The sequence below is a fragment of the Thunnus albacares genome, chromosome 9 (assembly GCF_914725855.1).
Source record: "Thunnus albacares chromosome 9, fThuAlb1.1, whole genome shotgun sequence".
NCBI lineage: Eukaryota > Metazoa > Chordata > Actinopteri > Scombriformes > Scombridae > Thunnus > Thunnus albacares.
This window is the reverse complement of record NC_058114.1, coordinates 32,491,808-32,514,189: the sequence shown is the minus strand read 5'-3', so window position 1 is coordinate 32,514,189 and position 22,382 is coordinate 32,491,808. Positions and strand designations below refer to the sequence as shown.

The window sequence follows — 22,382 nt, the reverse complement described above, 5'->3', positions numbered from 1 at the left end:
GCAGTGAAAGAGCCCTTATCAGCTGTAGGCTGTGGCGCATCTCAGTGGATGCAGAGGCGTTGAATGCCAGTAAAGAATCAGGCCGTTTCAGGCTGCTCTGGCAGTCTGGAGTCTTTAGGCCGGCTTCACTTCTGGGTTGCAGTCTTGCTCTCAGAGAGCAGTTTCAAGCGTTCTTCTTGTTGTTCTTCCTCTTTTTCTTCTTCTTCTTCTTCTTTTTCTTCTTCAAGAGTTTAAGTTGCAGATTCAGGCTTTTGGTTGGCTTGTAGTAACTTAAATTGAGTGTCGAACAAAGTTTATTTATTTATTTTTGCTCAAGTCTTCAGCAGCATCTACTTCAAAATAAAATACTGTACGTGTTTACTTCAAATTAAATTACTATACGTGGAAATACGAGACTCAATGTTACTAATGAAACAAAACAAATTAACTTGTTGCAATAAAAGGTTAAATATGGATATATTTGGTTGAGAAACAAATAAAAGAGAGGCCTGTGCTTTGCAGCCTGCGTCTCCTGAAGTAAAGGAATTTGGTGAAATCTAATTCTGAGTTTTAACATGCAAAAACTCACACTTCAAGTCAGTGTTGCCTGTTATTTCACATTAAAGCTGTAACACACTTTACATAATGTCCAAGCATTCATGATATTTCTGATTAATAACAGTCCTGTCAGCTTGTATCATATTTGTGAAACCATTCAAGAAAACAGTTAAGCAGTTTACATGATTCATGATGTCAGTTCTTCTAATAACAAACATTAACCTTCATATTAACACTTCATGATGTCTAAGCATATAACCTTCATTGATTCAACTTTCTCAAACTATTTACACAACTTAAACCATCTATTGAAATAAAGTTTCATACTGTAGCGCAAGGAAATAAAGTCAGGCAACACTTATGTGATTAGATTACTTTCAGAAACATATTAAATTTAAGTTGACATAACTTACTTCATAGTATAAAAGCATTCAATGTGAGTATTGTTTAACAATAAAAGAAACTTTGAACTCAAATCCTTCAAATATTATCTTTACATTCCTATTATTTTAGAAACTTCATTCTTTCAACCAAACTACTTGTCTAATTTAACTACTAAAATATGATTGTCTATGAGGTTAATAGATCACAGGTTAAACAATTAAAATATAAATACATGGTTATCAAACATTCATTAACTCTTCACTTAAGGGAATTTAACTCTTGTCAATTGAGGAGCAGTATTGTTACCTGTTAGTATAAAGGATAATACCATTTAAGTCTTATATCTCTTTAGTAGATAGTCATACACTTATGAAAGTTATACTGTTCTTCTTGTATTTACATGACAAATAACATGATATATATGAGTTACATAATGATTAGACATTTAATTTACATGAATTTCAGGTTTGCCTCAGATTTGAAAGGGGCTTCTCAAAGTCCTCAGGAATGTGGATTAGTTTATGGCTTTGGTGATAAGAAAGTCTGTCTTCCATCTATAAGGTGGGAGTTGTTTTACTCCGGTCCAAGTGGCCTTTAGGGTCATTTCATGCTTTTAGTTCGTGTTGTAATTCAATTTATCGAAATGGTTTATGAGGAGGTCTTTCTGAGTCTGTTGAACATCACTGATCAAACCCCCACTTAGAAGGTTACAAAGGTCAGTTCTGCAGGCCGTGGGTCTGCTCTTACAAACTTAGGAATCCAGGGAGTCTGTCTCTTATTTTCCTTAAGAATCAAAGTTTAGTTAACACAATTAAAGAACAAGCGGTTGTCCTCCTACAGATGCTCAGTGCTGAGGCTGGAGCAAAGAAGCCACAGACACTGAGGAGAAAGAAGAGAGAGTGGATCCTTCCTCCTTCCAAGCTGCGTGAAAACACAGACTACACCGACAGGAAATTCATTGCCAAGGTAAGGCTTCTGACAATCAAAATTTTATTACCCATAATTAATAAACTGTAGTATCATAATATGTACCCAACACAAAACTGACATCCTTGAAAGCTGCCAAAGCACCATGATGGATGAGCTTCAGCTCTTAAAAACATCAAACAAAGAACTGGTTCAGTGAATCAAGCAATACACCTATAGGGAATTTGGTCAGTGTACTCCCAAAGTGTTTGATGGGTGTGAAAGTCCCAAACAAAACAAAACAAAATAACCAGCCAGTCCAGTTTGAACCAGGTGAAGTTTTTTGTCACCTGCTGTGATAAGAAGTGAAGTTGGGATGAAAGTAGCATATCATGAACGCCCATTTTGTCAGAGTACATGGCCTGACTGTGACTCATTTTAGACCAGCCTCTTGCTAGCAAAAATGCTCCATGTTTCTTTACTACAGCTAAAAAACATGCAGTACTCTTTTTTTAATTGTTGACCAAATGGGCCTAGCAGGCACAGGCCCCGGGGCCAAAGTAGTCAAAGCGCCCCTAAGCAAGAGACTCTGTGACTGTTGTGTGACAGTCATAGAGCTCAGTCAAAAGTTAGGATGTCTCTTTTTGATCCTAATATGAGACCTACAATATTGCCAACTTGCCAGTACAGATTCTAAATTTCTATACATTTTTATTACATTTTTATTATTTTTTTACCATATAATGTAGCTGCACAGAGCAGGATTTAGTATTTTACTGAAGTGAAGGATTGTTTTGCTTTGAGAAAACATAACCCTCACCTCAGGTTTCTTGTGATGGTTTCCTAAAATATTTTGCATAGAGCCCATAGAGAGGAGAGAGTGTCATTGGGGATCTGCTGTGGCAGGATATTTTTTAAAGGATTTGGACAGCCTCTTTTCAGCTCCAGTGTGAGCAAAACACAGTCTAAGTTGTTGTTGTTTTTTAACCAACAGCAGCACTTTATAATTATGGTTAGCTGCTATAATGTAGCTGGAAGCTACACCTACTGTATGTGCCCAGAGGCCTATTGTTTCATAATCTGTCCATGAATGTAATGTATGTGTGGCAAATGTTCCAACTTAAGGTTATAGATAGCCAAGATCAAAATGTGCTTATTTTCTGTCTTGCTGAGAGTTAGATGAGAAAATCTATCACTCCAATGTTTGTGTGTTAATCATGTAGCTAGAGGTGGGAGTCAATTAGCTTAGTTTAGCATTAAAGTTACAAGGCTAGATTTTTTAGATCTGTGTCATTATAAATGCCAAATGTGATTTTGAGTCCTAACTTTGGGAGAGTAGTCAACAGTCAAACACATCAATGAGCTTAAAATTCTGTTGCTGCATTATGTAGTGAAATTTTTGTAGATCTCTATCAAATTTTACAATTTAAATCAAATTGGTTTGTATTTGTGAGAACACATATTTACCAAGAATACTCATACTCATATTTAGTCTTAATATATATAAGCAATAATCCTAATTCACATAAACCTTAATTCTCTGTCTGTGTTCTGTTATTAGATTCGTTCTGATAAAGATGTAGATGCCAAGGTGGAGTATTTTCTCTCTGGACCAGGTGCTGACAGGCCACCTTATAACCTCTTTGTAGTGGACCATGACACCGGGTTTGTACGCATCACTGGTATTATAGACCGGGAGGAATACCCATACTTCGATGTAAGTCTTTCTTTAAATGACTACCAAGCCTTGTACTGTACTGGGTGAAAACTGTTGAAGTAAACTGGGAGAATGGGTTCAGGTGTAACACACTCTTCTGTCACATGGTTTTGTTGAATGTCACTAAGCTCCTTCCTCAGACTTATCTTCAAGAGGCAGCTTTTTTTTAATAAACCTCTTGAGATTCCCCCAATGTTATGGAAGTACAATACTAAAAAGCTGTGCCTCTTCAAAAACAACATTCAGTTTTTGACATATAATTCTGGTGACAAATGTTTCAGATGGTAATTGGTAGCTGTAATCGTTCCTTCTGTCGATACTGGCTGTAAAGAGATCCCATCTTGAGGGGATTCCAATGTAAGAGATCAGAGACAAAACACACAGTCTCTCTTCCCAAAAATTATTCTTAAGTGAAGCCAAAGCTAATCTGAGGCTTCATCTGTCTCACTTAGCCAAATGAAGTTGAAATCTTCCAAAGTTAGTCTTAAGTATGATATTCCATCTTTGTGCTCCTATCCCTCCACCACAGTTTAGCGAGGAAACACAAAGAGAGAATTTTGTACTCAAAAGGTGGTAACTCTAAAAGGTACCCACTTGACTAACTCAGAGTGCTGAAGCCTTCAGCTGAACTTCAGAATGCATTATTTCACAGAACAAGAACTGTGAATTCTGTCTCTTACATTGGGATCCTGTCAGGAAGGGATCTCTTGACAGTTATGGACAGCAGGCTACTGCGACCCATAACTCATTCAATGTACAAATGGGTATGTGAGCTTTGTTTTACAATGGACTTGAAACAATGTGAACTTATCCTTTAATGTGGTATGAGTATGTTAGAGGTGTACATGAAGTTCCTCTTGTCAACCAAATAAACACTGCAACAAAGTGAGGGTTGCTCACACCTACAGCAAGTATATAAATATGTCAGAGTTAGGGGCTTGACAGGCATATTGTTTTATATTCATCATTCTGAGAACAAAGTAGCTCCACCAAACAAGGGCCAATGGAAATAGCCAATTGAGGAGGACAGTGCATGTGGAAAGATAGAGCTGAAGGATCAGTGAGGTTGGTGGTTACTATTTGTTTGTTAGTTAGTCACTTCCAGTTGAGCTTGAGGGTTTATTCATGAAACTTAGAAATAGGATTTTTAAGGTAAAAAAATTCTTGACGCAAGGTCCACTTACTGGATTTCTACAGCTGCATCTCATGGCCTTCATCAGTGGACAGAGTTTGCTTAGTTGTCATGGAGTTCAAATTATTAGATTTCCTCCAAACAAACTCTATCTGCTGATCATTACCATGAGAAGAAGCTGAAAGCTCTGGAAGAAAACTACTAAGTGGACACTGAAATGAGATTTTTTTGTCAAAGTTTCATAAGGTTTTTTTGTGTCTAAAACATTAATGTGTAACAGTGTCTCCGTATTACTTCTTTATATCTAAAAAAAAATCAATAGCCATACCCCATCTCTTCATGTATTTCATGCAGATAACAGGAATTGCTAAATACAAAAATGGGACTACAGCAGAGGAAGACATCCCGCTGACTGTCATGGTCCTGGATGAGAATGACAACCCTCCTTATTTTGAACTGCACAGTGGCACCGTCACTGAAGCAAGCAAAAAAGGTACTCATAGACCTTAACAATGGAGAAATCCAAATGTTTGTGATAACAGACTTTTTCACTAGTGTGGAGGGTGACGAAATGTTTGCTTTGTGTGGGACAATTCTGCAGTCTGACCATTTGTCAAATGATATGTCCTACATTTCAATAAAAACTGTAATAAACCTGCATTAATGAATAGCACATTTCATTCTTTTATGTTTTTGCATTGGCAGACATGACTCTTCTTATCAGAAAATGCATGCAATGATGTTCAAATGGGTAAAAGTGCAGCTAATCCAAACACCATTGTTGCAATTTTCCTTGCCGCTGTCCCCAGGTGCTTGTTGATGGGAGAATGTTGGGTCTCTGTAAATTAAAGAGTACAGTCTAGACCTGCTCTATGTGAAAAGTGCCCTGAGATAACTTCTGTTATGATTTGGCGCTATATAAATAAAATTGAATTGAATTGAATTGAATTGAATTGAATTGAATTGAATTGAATTGAATTGAATTGAATTGAAGTAAAGCAATTTATCAATCATTCATTGAAAAGATATCAACAGCATGTGTGTTGTTCTTGATGAAAAGTGATTTCTAAGCTACTCAAAGCTTCCAAGATGATTTAGTAGATGTACACGCTTATTTGGCTGCTGTTTCAGAGAGAAAGATGCAGGTCCTTAAGATAAAATGAATTCCAGTAACACTTTCATCAATGTTGTAACTGTAGTCTGTCTTTTTAGATTTAGACACAATCTGGATATACTGTGTCTGAATACTAGGTCTGAACAGGTTAAGACTCTGCTGAAATGTTCTTGCCCTGTTGTGATCCACTGCAGGAGCCTTTGTTATGCAGATCACAGGGAAAGATGACGACCAAGATGGGACAGTAAATTCTGAATTGGCCTATAGCATCATCAGTCAAGAGCCAGAAGGCTCGGGTCACATGTTCACTATAGACAAAAAGACAGGCAAACTGTTTGTCAAAGAGCCCACACTGGACAGAGAGGTAAGGCTATTCAAAACTTAACACTCAGATCTATCAGTCATTCAATTTATGGGGAGTAATTATTGCTCATTGTTTGTGTAAATACTCTCTCATCTCTTTTGTTCATTGAAAATTTGAACCACTGAACATCTCACTTTAAGAAGGATGGGAGTCAGCACTTTTCTTTGAGTACACTCTTAGATGACAGTAAATGATCAGCTAATCACATATTTTCACAAGTTGAACTATGGCATAGCAAAAAATGGAGCAAAACGTTCTCTGAAATCAAAGAAAGTTTTACAGCAGCACATGGTATTTTCTCACCATGTAAAATAGCCAATCCTACACTGTTCTTGAACTTAACTGACACCTAACCTAATTAGCTTCTATAAACACATACACAGCACCTACACATATCCCCAATAATAGAAGGATGCGTGAGTAATTCATTCATTCTGTTTTGTTGTTTGTGTTTTTTTCTGACAGACGTATGACTTCTACAAACTGGTTATAAAGGGTACTGATATGGGAGGGGCACCAGAGGGGCTAACAGGGACAGGAACTGTGGAGATCAAGGTCTTGGATATCAATGACAATATTCCCACTTTGGAAAAATCAGACGTGAGGAATACTACATACAGTACACACACATACACACATTGTGGTCACAGTCCAGCAAACAGAACTGAGTTTGTTGCTCAGGAAATGAGACAGTGATATGATGTGCAACATAAAGCAACCTTGCTTAATTTCCTTTGTCCTATTTCTTTTTTTCTTATGTTTTCTCTTGTTACTTCCTGGGTGGGCTTTAATTAAATGTAGTGCCAGAGTGTTCGTTTAATAGGCCTTCATCACAGCAGACAGACAGGTGGAACAACTTACATTAGCAATGGCTATCACTATAACAGCTTCATCTCATCTATGTGGTGATTTTCATATCAATGATCAATACAAAGGATCATTCGCAAGATTTTTGACTCAATTTTGCATTGTAAAACATGTATGCACCTAACAATCATAATCCATATCTCCTCCTTTTTTATTTAAATTGAAGTCGATAAAACCAAATTTTTAGTAATTAAATATGTCTCAAAGTTTAAGGAAGGCAATTTATTGAAATTGGGGGATTCAGGAGACAGATTAAGGAAAGAATGGTGAAAATCAAGGCAGTGCTGTATCCTGACTTTTAGTATAGGTCAAGTTCCCTTGGATCCTACGATTGCCATAATGCAACTTGGCATCTTTTGTCAAACCATGCCGACCTAGTAAATACCCACATTTTTTAAACTCAAACCCCAAACACACACTTTTCTGTTGTAAATCAGTCACAAAACCCAAGCCTGATGACATCACCAGGTTATTTTCAGAGGCTTGACAAAGTTCCCTCACTTAGTTGTCCAATAAAGGCAAACACGCCACTTCAGAGCCAATACAACTGTTTTCATGGGATAAGTGGTACTCCTGATAAGTAAACTGATTTTGATGTGTAAACCTGGTGGATAATTTAAATCATTTGAATTATTTTTTGTATAATAACAAATGGGGCAAAATTTCAAGAGGTGTACACATTTTGTATATGAATGGATTTGATGCCAGTTCATAGTGGAAGCATCATGTTCCTTGTACACTGTAGAATTTTTGTATGGTGTAAAAAGAAAGAAACTATATCCTACCTAGAACACTCCCACACATTACTGTACTTCTCACCACAATTATATTTTGGTGATTAACCAACTAACATATCTTGTTGAATCTTGTTGTGTTTGCAGTACACTGGCTCAGTGGATGAAAATGTCGCTGATGTAGTTGTGATGAGAATCAAAGCTGTGGACAAAGACCTCGAACACTCAGACAACTGGCTCACTGTCTTCACTATTGCTGAAGGAAATGAGGATAAGCTCTTCTCCATTGAGACAGACAAAGAAACCAATGAGGGCATCCTGAAGCTGATCAAGGTATTCATACTTGTGCGATGTGACCTTGAATGTGAATGCATTTTAATTTCTGCTCCAATTTTAATGACTGTAACATGTGTTGAGTACGTTCCTAACATTAGTTTGTTGCTTTTTATTTCTTGCTGTCTTCTCTCTCAATCTGTCCAAACAGCCCGTGAATTTTGAAAAAATGCAGACTCTTGAGCTTGGCCTGCTCATTGAAAATGTAGCTCCTTTTGTGAAGGGTGGTCCTGTACTGATGGATGTAGATGTTCAGGCTGGAGAAGGTGATCCTGTCTCAGCTGGAGCTGGTGCTGGAGCTGGTGCTGGAGCCGGTGTGGGTGCAGGGGTAGGACTGGATACAGGTGTTAATTTAGGTGTAGATGTGGGCCTTGATGCTGACCTGGACGGAGGGGGGGATGCTGGGTTGGAAGCAGGACTGAAGCCTGAAGCAGGGCTTGGCCCTGGAGCTGGCACTGGACTGAAGCCAGGTGTCAAACCAGAAACAAAGCCAAAGGCACCGCTGAAAAGCTACACCATTAAGATTGCAGTGAACAATATGCCAGAGAGTCCAGCATTTGTACCAGACACCAAGAATGTTCCTGTATCAGAGGATCCAGATGAAGTACCAGAGGATGGTGTGATCACAGTGTTTGCCGCTGTTGATCCAGACACAGGAGAAACAGCAGAAGATGTCAGGTTAGTCAAGCTTGAATTGACACAACTTTAAACAAGATCAGTAAACAGCCACACTGTGTGAGGCTGTGCAGTGGAGCTTTGAGCTAAATGCTAACATCAGCATGCTAACATGTTCACAATTTTGACATACTGATTGGAAATGATAGTTTAGCGTGTTAAGATGCTAACATTTACTAATTAGCCAGAAACACACAGTACAGCTCAGGCTGATGGGAATGTTAATTAGTTTTGCAAGTATTTGGTCATAAACCAGTATCAGACAAATTGAAATTTTGACCTGATGACAATGATCCAATAGTTTTCAAGACATTTCTCTCAAAACCAAAACTATCAACCTCCTAATGGCGCAAGATGAAAAGTCAAGGGATCACCAAAGTGATTACAATTCACCCTCAGAGGGACAGGAATGTCTGTACCATAGAGGTTGGTGAGACATTTCACCCAGAGCCATTTGGCACCACCAGGGTCATTAGGTCATTATGATACATTGTCTGCAAAGTGGATGACCAACTGACTGATGTTGCCATCCTTAGAACTATACTGCTTGCATGGCAAGAAATAGCAACTATCTAAAGGGATAGTTCAACATTCTTGGAAATAGGCCTATTTGCCTTCTTGCTTAGAGTTAGAAATGATCAGTACCGTTCTCCTATCTGTGCAGTATGTAGCTTGAACCAGATGGAAATTATCTTAGCATCTGGGAAACTTGAAGCAGGGGGAAAAGCTACATTGTGTCAATTGGTGAGCTTTAGAGGTGCCGGTAGATGTATTTTTGAACTTTGGACAGAGCCAGGCAAGCTGTTACCAGTATTTATGCTAAGCTTAGCTAATCATCTCCTGCAACTTTCACTTTCTTCAAAAAAGTGAATAACCAAATCACTACTTTTGGTTAAATAGTTTATTGTTGCTTTTCTTACACATTTGTTGTGCTCCAGTTATGCCAAAGCCTACGATCCAGACAACTGGTTTACCATCGATGAAGAAACAGCTGAGATTAAACTCAACAAGGTACCAGACAGAGAGTCGCCGTTCTTGGTGAACGGTACCTACATCGCAAAGATTCTGGCTATAACCAAAGGTAATACCATTTGGACATTATAATCCTGTAAGTTTATTGTAGACAAAAAGCAGGGCACAAAATTAGCACCAGCCACTAGCCAAATGCTGGTAAAATATGCAAGTGGCTGGTAGATTTGCTTCACTCACCAGCCAAAAAACAATGGTAATCTATTGAGTGGCTGGTAAAATTTGAACATTCACTAGCCATTTATCTGATGGACACAAAAGTTAATTTTGCACCCTGCAAAAAAGCTTAATTTCTGCTTTCTTGATAAATTTCTGTTTGCATGACCTCTGCCTTCCCAGCTGTAGAACTTATTAATTATTAATCTAATTAATTCAATGCTTCAAAACTTTAAATTGAATATCATTAAGATGTTTTTAATAGCAATGTTGTAGGACAAAATATAAATTTTGGCTGTCATATTTTGAGTGGAATGTTCAAGTCATTGATTTTGTGTAAAGTACAATAGGAGACAGGTGTTCACCGCTGACTAGACCTTTACGGAATAGAGTGGATCTTCATATTGTTGTTACCTTACAATCCGTGTGCTGTTTGACTGACTAAGATATTCACATCCTCAGACTTGCCATCTAAGACAGCCACAGGAACAATAGCCATTCAAGTAACAGACTCCAACGACCACTGTCCCACTCTGACCACCATCCACAACAGTCTGTGCTCTGATGAAAAAACTGTTTATGTCACTGGTTTTGATGAGGACGATAGTCCCAACGCTGCTCCATTCACCTTCAGAATCATACCCGATGGGACACATGGCAGCTGGGATGTCGAAGTCATTAATGGTAAGAAAATGTGCCAAGTGGCAAGAGTCCAAAGTAGATACATGTTACTTTCTTTCCTTTTTCATTAGTGATTTTTTAAATCATTTTCTTAGCAGGTGCTTGCGATAGTGGAATTGATTGAGACATAAATTGTATACCGTGAAAATGATTTCTTAAAGTACCAAAAGTTCAATTTTAAATTTAGTTCTTGAATAGGGCTTTGTGATATGACAATATATATATATTGTGTGATGATAGAAAAATGGAGTCTGTCCATCTTTTTCATGGACTAAATTAATAAATTACTCTTCTTGGCTTGTTATTGGCAAAGCTTTTATTGCATTTACAGTAACATAACGAGAGTAGTTGTCAACTAGAGTGCTTCACCTTGCTCACTGTCTCCCCTCTGCTCCACCGTGGTAAAACACAGAGAGCAGGGGAGAGTAGTGCAACCATAAATGACAGCAAAACACAGAAGACTATGTTTATTTATGTTATTTACCTAATTTATGTGCACTTGTTTCATTTCAGCTCAGTGTGAGAGTTTCTTCTGTGTTTTGCTGTCACTTATGGTTGTGCTACTCTTCTCTGCTCTCTGTGGTTCATGAAATGACCTATATCAGGATATGAGGTTTTGGTCATATCGCACAGTCCTATTCTTCAAGATACAATGATGTAGCATCTCTGAAAACTCAGTTGAAATTAGTAGGAATTGTCATTTTTGATTGTCATACCAAGAATTTATAGAATGAAAGTTAGACTAAAACTTGAAAGTTTTAAAAGTTAAAAAGCTTCAATCTTATCAATTTTGGGGGGAACTTTTAACTTATCAAACTAAATTTAGTTTTAAACCTAAATATCTGAATATGGACTACAAATTCTATTTGATCTACCTTATACCAAAGCATACATGGTAGTAGTAGATAAACATATTAGCACTAGAATTACTACTGTAATAACAGATAATACAGTGTCAGGGTTTCTGTATTGCATGCCTGGCGGCCCACCGAGCCTGAGTTGACCCCCCACTGGGCATAATCATCACGGAATTTTTAAAAAATATATGTATTTTAAGATGTTTTCTAAACTAAAATGTGTTATAAGAGTAGTGTAGCTCCTTTAAGAAATAGCTCAGTGCATATTGAGTGTGTGGTCAAGAGAGACAGAGTGGGTGTGTGACAGTTAGGCTGTGGCGACCGGAGCAAAGAATATGAAGTTAGCAGTATAGCTGTGAACAGTGCAGTGTGTGTAAAGTTTAGGCTATTTGTCGGTGAATAAAGGCTACAACTCCTAAAGACCCAAGCCAAGTTCTTGTGTCTTGCTTGCCACTCAGTAGAGATGTCACAGTGAGGAAATTTTCCCACAGGTTAATAGACAACACCAGTGTTACCTGTTACATCGGACATTTTACAAGATATTTTGTTGATGATGCTCAATATCTGTAGAGCACTTATTTTGATCTTTAATTTTAGATTATAAAATTTAGATCTTCCCCTCACAAGTTAGTGCCTCAGGCTGCTGCCAGTGTGTAGTCCTCCATATACAGCTGGGCTGCATCACACACAGATGGGGAATGAGCCAGAGGATGACTGCCACTAGAACCAGAACCAGAGAATCCCATCTGCCAGGACTGTGTTTCACAACTCTCTATCCTCTCTTGTCCCTAGGGACAAGTGCCGCTCTTCACTCAAACGAGGCCCTGTGGCCAGGCACATATGAGCTGCAGGTGGAGGTGTGGGATGCTCAGGGTCTGTCCTGCCCAGCCAATGAGGTTTTTACTGTGGATGTTTGTGACTGTGTGGACACCAAGGACTGTGGCCCAAGGGTAGCCAGAGTAGGAACTACATCAACTAAGCTCTCCACCCCAGCCATCGGCCTGCTGTTAATGGCAATGTGCTTACTGCTGTGTGAGTTGATTTTGAAATTTTGATGGTTTTTGTAATTAATTTATTTTGTAATTAATTCCTATTGGCTTGGTTGCTAAAAGTATATTGCATATCTAATTACACTGCGCATGATCCCTTTGCATTAGGCAAGCAATCTCAGATGTTCTGTCAAAGAGGCAACAAGCCCAGGAAAAATAAGTTTTCTTGATAGATATCCATGCAGCTTTTAATTCAATGCAGTATAGCATTATTCTGTTTCATTCACAATTTTAAATGCAAGGCAAGCTTTACATGATCTAGTAACCATTTTTAGTGAAAATTAAATAGTTGCTGTTTAGGGTGTCAGTTACTTTTCCAGGTAATAACACCTGATTTACATGTATGAGGATGACAGAATATATTGGACTAAGTTATACTGAAAAGTGCTTCTTGTGCAATCTTGAGTGTCTATACTATTTTATTTCTTCTCTCCACAGTCATCCCTCTTCTCTTACTATTCTGTCAGTGTGGAGGAGCAAATACCATCTTTCCTGACCAATTTAGTGATCTGCCATTTGATGCCAAAGAACACCTCATATCCTACCACACAGAGGGCAGAGGCGAGGATAAGGTGGGCTGGCCTTTTTGTCTTCTTTTTGTGGGAAGGAAAGGATACATGATTAATTAAGTTTACTAATTCACAGAATCAGATATACTCCTACTATTACTGAAAGTGAATGTCTTTACCAAGCTGCAATGTTAGATTGAAAGTCAGAAGGCAGTATGGTGTGTCACTAGGATATCATATGGACTCCTCTCAACAAATAATTTAAATAAGTGATGGATATGTAACATTTTATTTCTTTTGTTCTTTTTTTAGGAAGTACCACTCCAAAGTGTTCCTGTCCTCTTAGGGACCCAAAAGAAAGTTGGGGCAGTACAGGCACCAAACTTCAACAGTATTCCTACAAGAATCCTAGAAACTCACCATTCATTGCACAATGAATCTATGCAGCAGTTTCAGAAAACCAGTCAGAGTTTCATGGAGGTTGACAATGCCTACAGGTTTTCAAGGGAATCATTCAATTATGGCACTGGCAGTGCTACACTCAGCAGGCAAATACTTGGCGTTCAAAACACAACAGCTCTGTTTGAGGATATAGCCCTATCTGACACTTTCCTCAATGACTACTACTCACAGGTACTGGTATTATTTTAGCTTTGCATACAACTGTTTTTCCTTTGCACTTACGCAAGTCACTGACACCGCTGACCTTGCAATTTTTTTGCCCATAACAGAAAGCGGTGTGTGCTGTGCCAGTGAGGGACAGTCTGTTGGTGTATGACAACGAGGGCCAGGGCTCTCCTTCTGGCTCAGTTGGCTGTTGCAGCCTCCTGGAGTCTGACAACGACTTGCAGTTCCTCAATGACTTGGGGCCAAAGTTCAAGACACTAGCTGAGATTTGTTCTCCTCCAGCACCAACACCCAAACCTTCCCTGAAAGTAGCAGATGCTGTCAAAACCACAGTTGTTGAACAGGTTGTTGAGCCCAAAATTGAGCACACCTTTGAGATGAAGCATACTGATATAGAGAAAAAACATACTGATGTAAAGAGAGAGAAAGTGATATCATCTACTAACATTTCCAAATCATCTGCCATTACTGTAAGCACTGCCCTGCCATCCATGACACTTCCTTGCTCGAAGGCTACTAACATCAATCATTCCTCTAACATCAGTCATTCTGCTACTCTGCCCTATCAAGCTCAGACTGTCATACTACAGCAGCAGCCAGTTTACTATGCCACAAGCCCTGTACTACAGCCCATGCACTATGTAGTTCAACCACAGTTACAGAATACTGTTTTACTAGCGGAAGGGGCCCATGGAACCAATGTTCCAGGTCTGTATGTAGTTAGTGGGACACAGAGCACTTCTTCTGGACTTGTAGTCAGAGGGCTCCAGAGTCCTCCTTCTGGGCTTGTAGTCACTGGACCACAAGTTTCTTCTTCTGGCCTAGTTATCCAGGGCATTGAGAGCCCCAGAGGCCCCACAAGCCCTACCTGCCCCATCAGTCCAGTCAGCCCCACTCTGTTGCTACCAAGGAGCCTGAGTTTGTCCCAGGTCTCAGCCCCTGCGGAGGGCTGGAAAATCACAGGGCCAAATCCTGATTGTAATTATATGTTAGTTCAGGACAAGAGTGGTCCAACTGACGCAAAGGGGGTGGACCCAGGCGCACCTCAGGGCACTTTGCCCAGATGTGCTACCCTGGTAAAAGAGGCTGCCCCCCCTCAGGGGGTGTTAGACCAGGCAGCCCAGGGGAGTGTACATAGCATTCTGCCAGGACATATTGTTTCTAAAAGGGGGGGTATAGTTGAAATAAATAGAAATTTGGGGCTAACATGGATTGGCCAGCCAGGGCAAATGGGGTTAGGGCCAGTCACTGTTTTGGGAGTTGGTGTTGGGCAGCCAAGGATGCAAATGGGGCAAGCGGTGTCAATGAAGCCAGAAGTCAACCAGGCTGGACTTTGGCCAGGTGGAATGAGTCCAGTTGGGATTCAGCAGGTTAATGTAGAGCAGTGCCAAGGAATTCCTCCATTGGAGCAAACAGCAGATGCCAATGGTATACCAAATGCACGTAGACTAGATACCAGTAATGTGAATACCTTCATTACTGCTGAAACAATCACAACTCATCCTCTTTCAAAGGAAGAGGTTTTGATGAAAAATTGGTTTAAGGGTGACAGTGATCCGGCTCAGAAAATGCATGATGATCAAGCGGCAGAAACACAATTGGAAGATATGATCCCTTACATATCAGAACAGGAGACAATACTGGATGATGGGTATCCAAGTGAGGTGGTCCAAGATGCATTTAAAGACAATGAGAGTATGCAAGAGTACCCAACACAAACATCAGAAAAGCCTTCAATTGTAAAGGTTGAAGAAAATATTGTAAATTCATTACCAGGGCCAGATGTACAGCAAAAATCATTTGAGCAGTCTCTCGCAGTGGTAGAGAAACAAGGAGATACAATAGATGAAACTGTGCCCAATCAATCAAACAAAACCCTTAAAGCTCCAACAAACAAAGTCACAGATGTGATAAGTCATACAACAGAACCCAATGACCCACAAGAGAACACAGAGGAAACTAAGGCTTTACAATTAGAACAGCAGGACAATCATGTCCAAGGGTTTTCCCATGAAGATATATCTGCAGTTACTCAAATGCCCACTACACAAGTTTTCCTACCTGGATTAGATGTCCTTGATTCAATCAGTACAGACAAAGAGAAGGAGGAGACATCAACCTTTTCTCAAGGAGAGGAATCCACTTCTATTTCAGAGCACATCAACATTTTAGATGATAAAATACAGGATAACTCAAAGGAAACTGTGGGTAGACAGGAAACAGCATCTTTGAAAGAATCAGAGGAACTGGAAGAAGTAGGAGAAACTGTTGTGGGCAGCATGGTTGAAAGTCCTGGGGACAAAAGTTCTGAAGTTGGGTCAGAATCTCAATCAAATGAAGTCATAGATGATCAAAGAGAAAGGGAGCAGGAGGAAGATATCAGCTCGACAGAGAGAGTGGTTTCAAGTTTAGAGAAAAATCAAGATATTACCACTACTGACGGTATTCACACACAGGGTAATGTGGAAACAATAGCTACCGTCACCAAGGATGAACATGAAAAGGAAAAGGCCAGGAAGGAGCAACAGTTAGATTGCGAAATAAGAGTCAGTACTGTGGGTGCTGAAATGTCAGCAGCTCCTCCAAATGAGAGTTCAACCAACACTGTGAATGACTCTGGAGAACAGCTTATCCCTGATCAGGAAGCAATGCTACAACTACAGGTGGATCACAGTGAGAGGGACAAGACAGACGAAGGTCATGCAAAGATGGTTATTTCTGATACTGATGACAAAATATCATTGCAGACTGACCAAGAGGAAGGAGCTCAGGGTGATCAGAATTTGATATTAGCATCAGATGACATTACCACTCAAGTGCAAATCGAGCACTCCAATGTGCTAACCATTGCAACATTAGAGAAACATCTGCACACAGCAGAAGACAGTAGCTGTGGCCACAAAGAAGAAGATAATGATGATGCTCAACAAAATATATCATCAGGATCAGGAGTAGACCAAGATAAAATCAATGCAGAAGCAGACAGCACCAAAGATAGAGAGAAAGAGGAGAATATTATGGAGGAAGTGGTGTCACAGGAAAGTTTCAGCACCTCCAATGACCTAGATGCAGACATTGAAAGACACGATGCATTGCGCACGACTTCTCAAATAGAAGATAACTGCATCTCAGATGTCAGCAATAGTGATGAAGAGAAAGATGAGGATGTTGTCAAGAAAATGGCATCATCCATACAGAAAAACATTAGTCTTTCAGATGACCGAGATGAAGAGATTGAAACAGAAGATGCATCAGGAATGAGTTCTCAATTAGAGGATCAGCCCATCGCAGATGACAATAAACATATTGGAGAGAAAGAGGAGGATATTGTGGAGGAAATGACATTACCAATATACTATAATATTAACATCTCTGCTGACCCAGATGAAGAGATTAAAACAGAAAACACACCAGTAAGGGGTTCTCCATTGGATGATGAACTTATCTCAGATGATAGCATTACTGATGGAGACAAAGACAAGGATATTGTGGAGCAGTTGGCGTCACCCATACAGCAAGATTGTGGCATCTCAAATGACCAAGATGAAATGATTGATAGAGAAAATGCAGGATGCATGATTTCCCAAGTGGGAGATCAGCTCATCTCAGAAGACAACATATGTGATGGAGTGAAAGAGCAGGATATTGTGGAGAAAGAGGAATCACCTGTACAGCAAACTACTAGCATCTCAAATGAAGATGAAAACAATGAGAAAGAAGATTCATCCCACACAACTTCTCAAGTGGAGGATAAGCTCATCTCAAATGACAGTTTAAGTGATGTAGAAAAAGCAGAAGAGGCACCACCTATGAAGCAAAAAATCTGCATTTCAGATGAGAGTGAAAGAGAAGATGCATCAGGATTGAGGTGTCAGTTGGAGGATCAGCCCATGTGCTCATATAACATGCATGATGGAGAAAAAGAGAGGGGAAATGTGACATCCCCCTTACAGCAAAGACTTAGCATGTCAGATGAACAAGATGAAGAGCATGCAAAAGAAGACACATCAGACAGGAGTTCTCAAGTTGAGGAAGAAGGATTTAACTCTTACCAGCTGTTAGAGGAGGACTCTCAATTTGTAGAGACTGAATGTTTATCTGAGAAGGTAGTGGAGATGTCAAAGGTGACTGAAACTCAAGAAATGCCTTGTGAAGTTACAACACATCAAGTAAGGCAATGGGTAAACTCTTCCCAAGTAAGGGACACAACTCAGGATATTGCTGAGAGAAAAAGCACTTTTGCTCAAGACTTAATGGTGGTTGCTAACATGGATGGTTTGGATGATATGGTGACATCTTCAGAAGAACTGGGATCTTCCAGGGTGGCCACAGGACAGGTTTCAATGTCCAATGAATTCAAAGGGGCGAGTGGTAGCACATTGGCATCTGGACAAGTAGCTGAGGGTGAAAAAAATCATTTTGATAACCAGAACCCAGAAGTAATTAAAATTGAAAATGGTGAGGGTGAGTGCATAGATCTCACTTTGGAAATAGGCAAAGCAGACATCAGTTTTGATGAGATTAGAGAGGGATTGGATGCAACTAATGCAACTGGTCAGGTATCACCAACATTTTGTTCAGAAATTAAAGTGGTGGACAAGACCACATCTTCAGTACTAGAAACAGACCCAGGCTCGGCAGAGACAGGATCTCAAAGTTTTATTGCAACGAATGAGGTAGCTGAGGAGGCTGGTTACCTGGTCGAGGATGAGAGTGTTCACATGACTGGAGAAGAAGCAGGAGTAGATCCAAACACAATAGGGCAAGCTGGTTTGGCACAGGTTGTGTCAAAACCTTCTGATTACATGCCTGAGGCAGATGCAAGTGGTGGTCAAGTGCGTCCTGTGCAGCTTCAGACAGATATCAGCCAAAGTCTGCGGAACAAATTCAGAAAGAGTAAAAAGGACTCCAGGAAGAGCCCCCAAAGTCCAAAAAGCCCCTCTGGAAAGTGTAAGCAACAGTAATTGCTTTCAATTTAAAGCTGCTTTGACAACTTAACAGTTTTTCACAGGCTTTAATATGGAGGTGACATTTTGAATTAGCAACTTTCTGAAAAGAAGTAAGAAATTACTAGGGCTTTATGAAATGACATATTAAACACCTTCAAAAAGGGCAGGGGGCTGCTTTGCCAGGCAAATGTTTTGTGTGAGATTTATGTTTAGACCTTCATGTAGTGAACTGCTCACAAAAAATAGTGCTGGACTGCTACACGAGTCAAATGATGCCAAGTTCTGTGATGCAGCAAGTGTGTGTTGCACTCGAGAAACCTTTGTTTTGTGGGGCAGGGCAACCTCTGCCAGCCAGTTTCCCTTGGGGAAATATTTCAAATAGCAGAAAGGTGTTGATTTCTTAACTTCAAACTTCACAACTTTGAGTTGATGCTAGTTGACTGCACCCATCACATTTATTTCAACCAGCCCCAGCTTGTCTGTGATCAATTTATTCCAGATGGACAAGAACAGCAGAGACTTCTGGATTTGTCTCATTTTAAGTGGAGTTTCCCATTTATGACTAATGCCAAAATGTAATTTAGCTGTTCAGGGTTATGCCACAGTCTCATTCAGTAGTGGTGGATATATTTTACATTAAAGCAAACCTTCTGCAGAGTAGCAGCCACTATAGCCACAAGTGACAACTACAGAGGGTCAAGGCGGAAACATAACATATTGTTATAATGAAAGATAGATAAGTAAATAGGAGACCTTAAGTCAGTAAAGTCAATTAATCAAAATCTATCTAATGTTTGCCAGAATTCGCCGCCATAAGTTACTGGTTATACTAGATCAGGTAAGGTTGTAGCAGCAAAACCCTTGAGTGTGGTTTATTGCTCATGAATTAAACTTTTCATCTGTAAGAGCATCAGGAAATTTTGACCATATAACTTTGAGGTATATTCATATACAGTAATCTAAGACTTCAAGTTACACATGGAAAAATCTGCATTTTGTGTTTGTTAGGTCATCATAATTGTAAAAATAGGCCTGGTTTACAGCTATGTTTGCAAACATTGCTGTTGTAATAAAACACCATAACAAATATATATAAATTTGATTTAGTTGCTGCTTGATATTACAAGTCATAGCAAATGATTATGTGTTTGGAATTATGGTGGTGGGGCAAACCTTTTGTTTACAATTGGACAATTGAATATTGAACCTATTAATGTCCTGCATAATGTATGTTTAATTTTGCTATATTGTAACTTCTGTGTTCAAGGTTCTTATTTGCTTGTAACTGAAATGTAAAGGGGCATGTTTTCTTTTCTCATCTTGGACTTTTCTTATCATTACTAGAAAGAACATGTTTAACCGGTTGAAAGATAAGCCAGAGAAACTATGCTGGATTTATGAACATACTTGTCGCACCTGTGTGTGTGCTAAGTGGTGGTCGAGTGATTTAATATTCTTGTCACAGGATAAAATTACCATTACTCATAAAAGTATGACTATTTTCAGTAAAATACAATTTGCAAATGCTGACTACTGTCATCATTTTATTTAATAAGTCAGTAAACTTGACATATTGTACGTTGTGTATAGTAAGTGTGCTCCTTGGTTTTTACATGTTGTAAGTTGCTTGTTTTATTTTTTCTTTTTAAAGTTAATACAATGAAAGAATGGTATACAGTTATGTTGATACAGATCAAACTCATAGCCAGAACTGTGAGTATGATGGTTTCTTAGATGTTGCAAGCATCCAGCCCGAGAGCATCTCAGGGCTGGACGCTTGCCTTAGATGCGAGCCAGTGTCATTGTTGTACATACAATTATCAGCAAATGCTTGATGAAAGGGATCCCCAAACTTGACAACCACATTATTTATACAGCTAAACTAAAGATGAATGATCCCTGACTGCAAATACAAGATTGAGACATATATACAATTACGTGCAATTAATGCATTTGAATTTAGACTACAGTGTTTTAGGATACTGGCTTTAAAGACTAATATATATTATATCTGTGGACATTTATTGCATATTTTTGCATTTTGATGATCTAATAATTAGGGATGCACTGATCCGATAGCAATTCTGTCTACCTTCAGTAGCGATACGGTGCTCTCTTTTTCCAAAATTTTAAATCTGTGTACGTCATTGTGTGGAGCTCATTGAAATGAGGCCTGAGATTGCTGCGGTGCTAACAAAGGAGTCAACAGCCCACCATGACTGAATGAATATAAATCATAGTGGGTATACTGAATTTCACAATGACATTGAATAACATGGGTCATGTCATTGCCGATACCCAAACCACTTAAAAGTCTCAGTATCAGCACTCATTACAATCTGGTGTATTTGTGTATTTGTTCTGCCTATGAGACGAGGACCTTGTAGTTCAGAAGATAAAGAGACTTTGTTTCCCAATCTGTTGACCAAAAAGGCAAAGCTGCAGCCAGGTATGTTTCCAACATTTTTTGAATTATTTGGATCTAGAATTTTTGATATGATTATAGTTTCTTTTTATATTACTTGCTAACATGATGGTTTAATTCTGGTCAGGAATTGGTGAATCTCATATATTTATTTTGTTGGTATAAAGGGATTTGAATTTTAATATATATTGAATCTACTTGAATTAGCAAAATTAAATAGGTATAATTTTGCAATTGTCTAAAATTGTGAGATGCCCACTTTTTCTTTTTTTTTTTACTTTTCTTTCCTATTGGCTTGCATCCACCCCACATAACTGTCAAGTTTCTTTCTGCAAAAACAAATAAAATGGCTGACATTCCTTTTATTCTCAGCGGGAAATCCAATATTTTAAAATAATTCGGCATTCAAATATGTTTTGATAACATTTTTAGCAAGAAATGTGCATTTTATTTTCATAATCTTTACTCTGTGAATGTATATGATGATTAGTTTGTCAGTTATTACAGAGATTCTTTCAGGCTTTCTATCATTGCTATGGTGGTTGCTATGGACACTGACGCAGGCCAATAGAAAAGAGTGGGCCAAAAAAACAAAAAACATAGGCATCTCACAATTTTAGAGCTGTAATTGTGAAACTAATACATTTTGTGCTGTGGACCAACGTAGCTATTACACATTTTGATGTGAGACTGAGTTACCCAAATTCCCCGAAAATAACACAGAACATGACCATTGTGTCCTGTCAGAATCTTCACTGCAAACTATCTAATGATGTAAGTGGTTTGATAAGTAAAGTGTGTATGTGAAATAATGCATTTGTTTCAGTATGAATTTGGACTGCACTGACTAGAACATAGAAACAAAAAAATGACTAATTTTCTTATTCTTGTCAACAGGTGTGTGTCCTTGTGGTTATGCAGGTTTCTTTAGATTGAATGTTGAGAATGTCTGAGGCGTCTTGTTCTCATGTAGCCAAGAATCTGACCTGTTTTGCCTTCAAGGCCGGGAGATGTGATTGCTTACACTGCAGTGTCATGCAAAGTCCTGCATCATTTGCACTGATTCATTGAAATGACACCGGCATGGTTACCAAAAGCATCAAGCCAGAAGTATTCCCACCTGTTAAAAGCTTCCCTGTTCACATAAATCAATCACTAAAGTTTTGATCCATGGTAACCTGCCACAAATAACAGCTTGAGGATGACACCTCCGTCAAACCTGTTGTATAGCGTGCCTTTTCAATCACTGAGCAGAACACAAAGTCACTCACCTTGGATTAAAACACTAATTATGCTTATGAAATATGAAATCTGACAGTTATAATTTGTTGTTGTAT

The 22,382-nt window shown here is 39.0% G+C and overlaps 1 protein-coding gene across 1 annotated transcript; it reads left to right on the top strand.

The window, feature by feature from the left end:
• The first annotated feature begins 1,564 nt into the window (after window positions 1-1,564).
• On the top strand, window positions 1,565-20,210 carry LOC122989127. The gene is made up of 14 exons (XM_044361804.1): window positions 1,565-1,579; window positions 1,711-1,887; window positions 3,389-3,544; window positions 5,031-5,169; window positions 5,985-6,154; window positions 6,620-6,754; window positions 7,903-8,088; window positions 8,240-8,766; window positions 9,702-9,844; window positions 10,411-10,632; window positions 12,279-12,518; window positions 12,974-13,107; window positions 13,357-13,677; window positions 13,776-20,210. The coding sequence occupies exons 1-14, from the start codon at window positions 1,565-1,567 to the stop codon at window positions 18,633-18,635; spliced, it is 7,425 nt and encodes a 2,474-aa protein (XP_044217739.1). The 3' UTR covers window positions 18,636-20,210.
• Window positions 20,211-22,382: the final 2,172 nt, after the last annotated feature.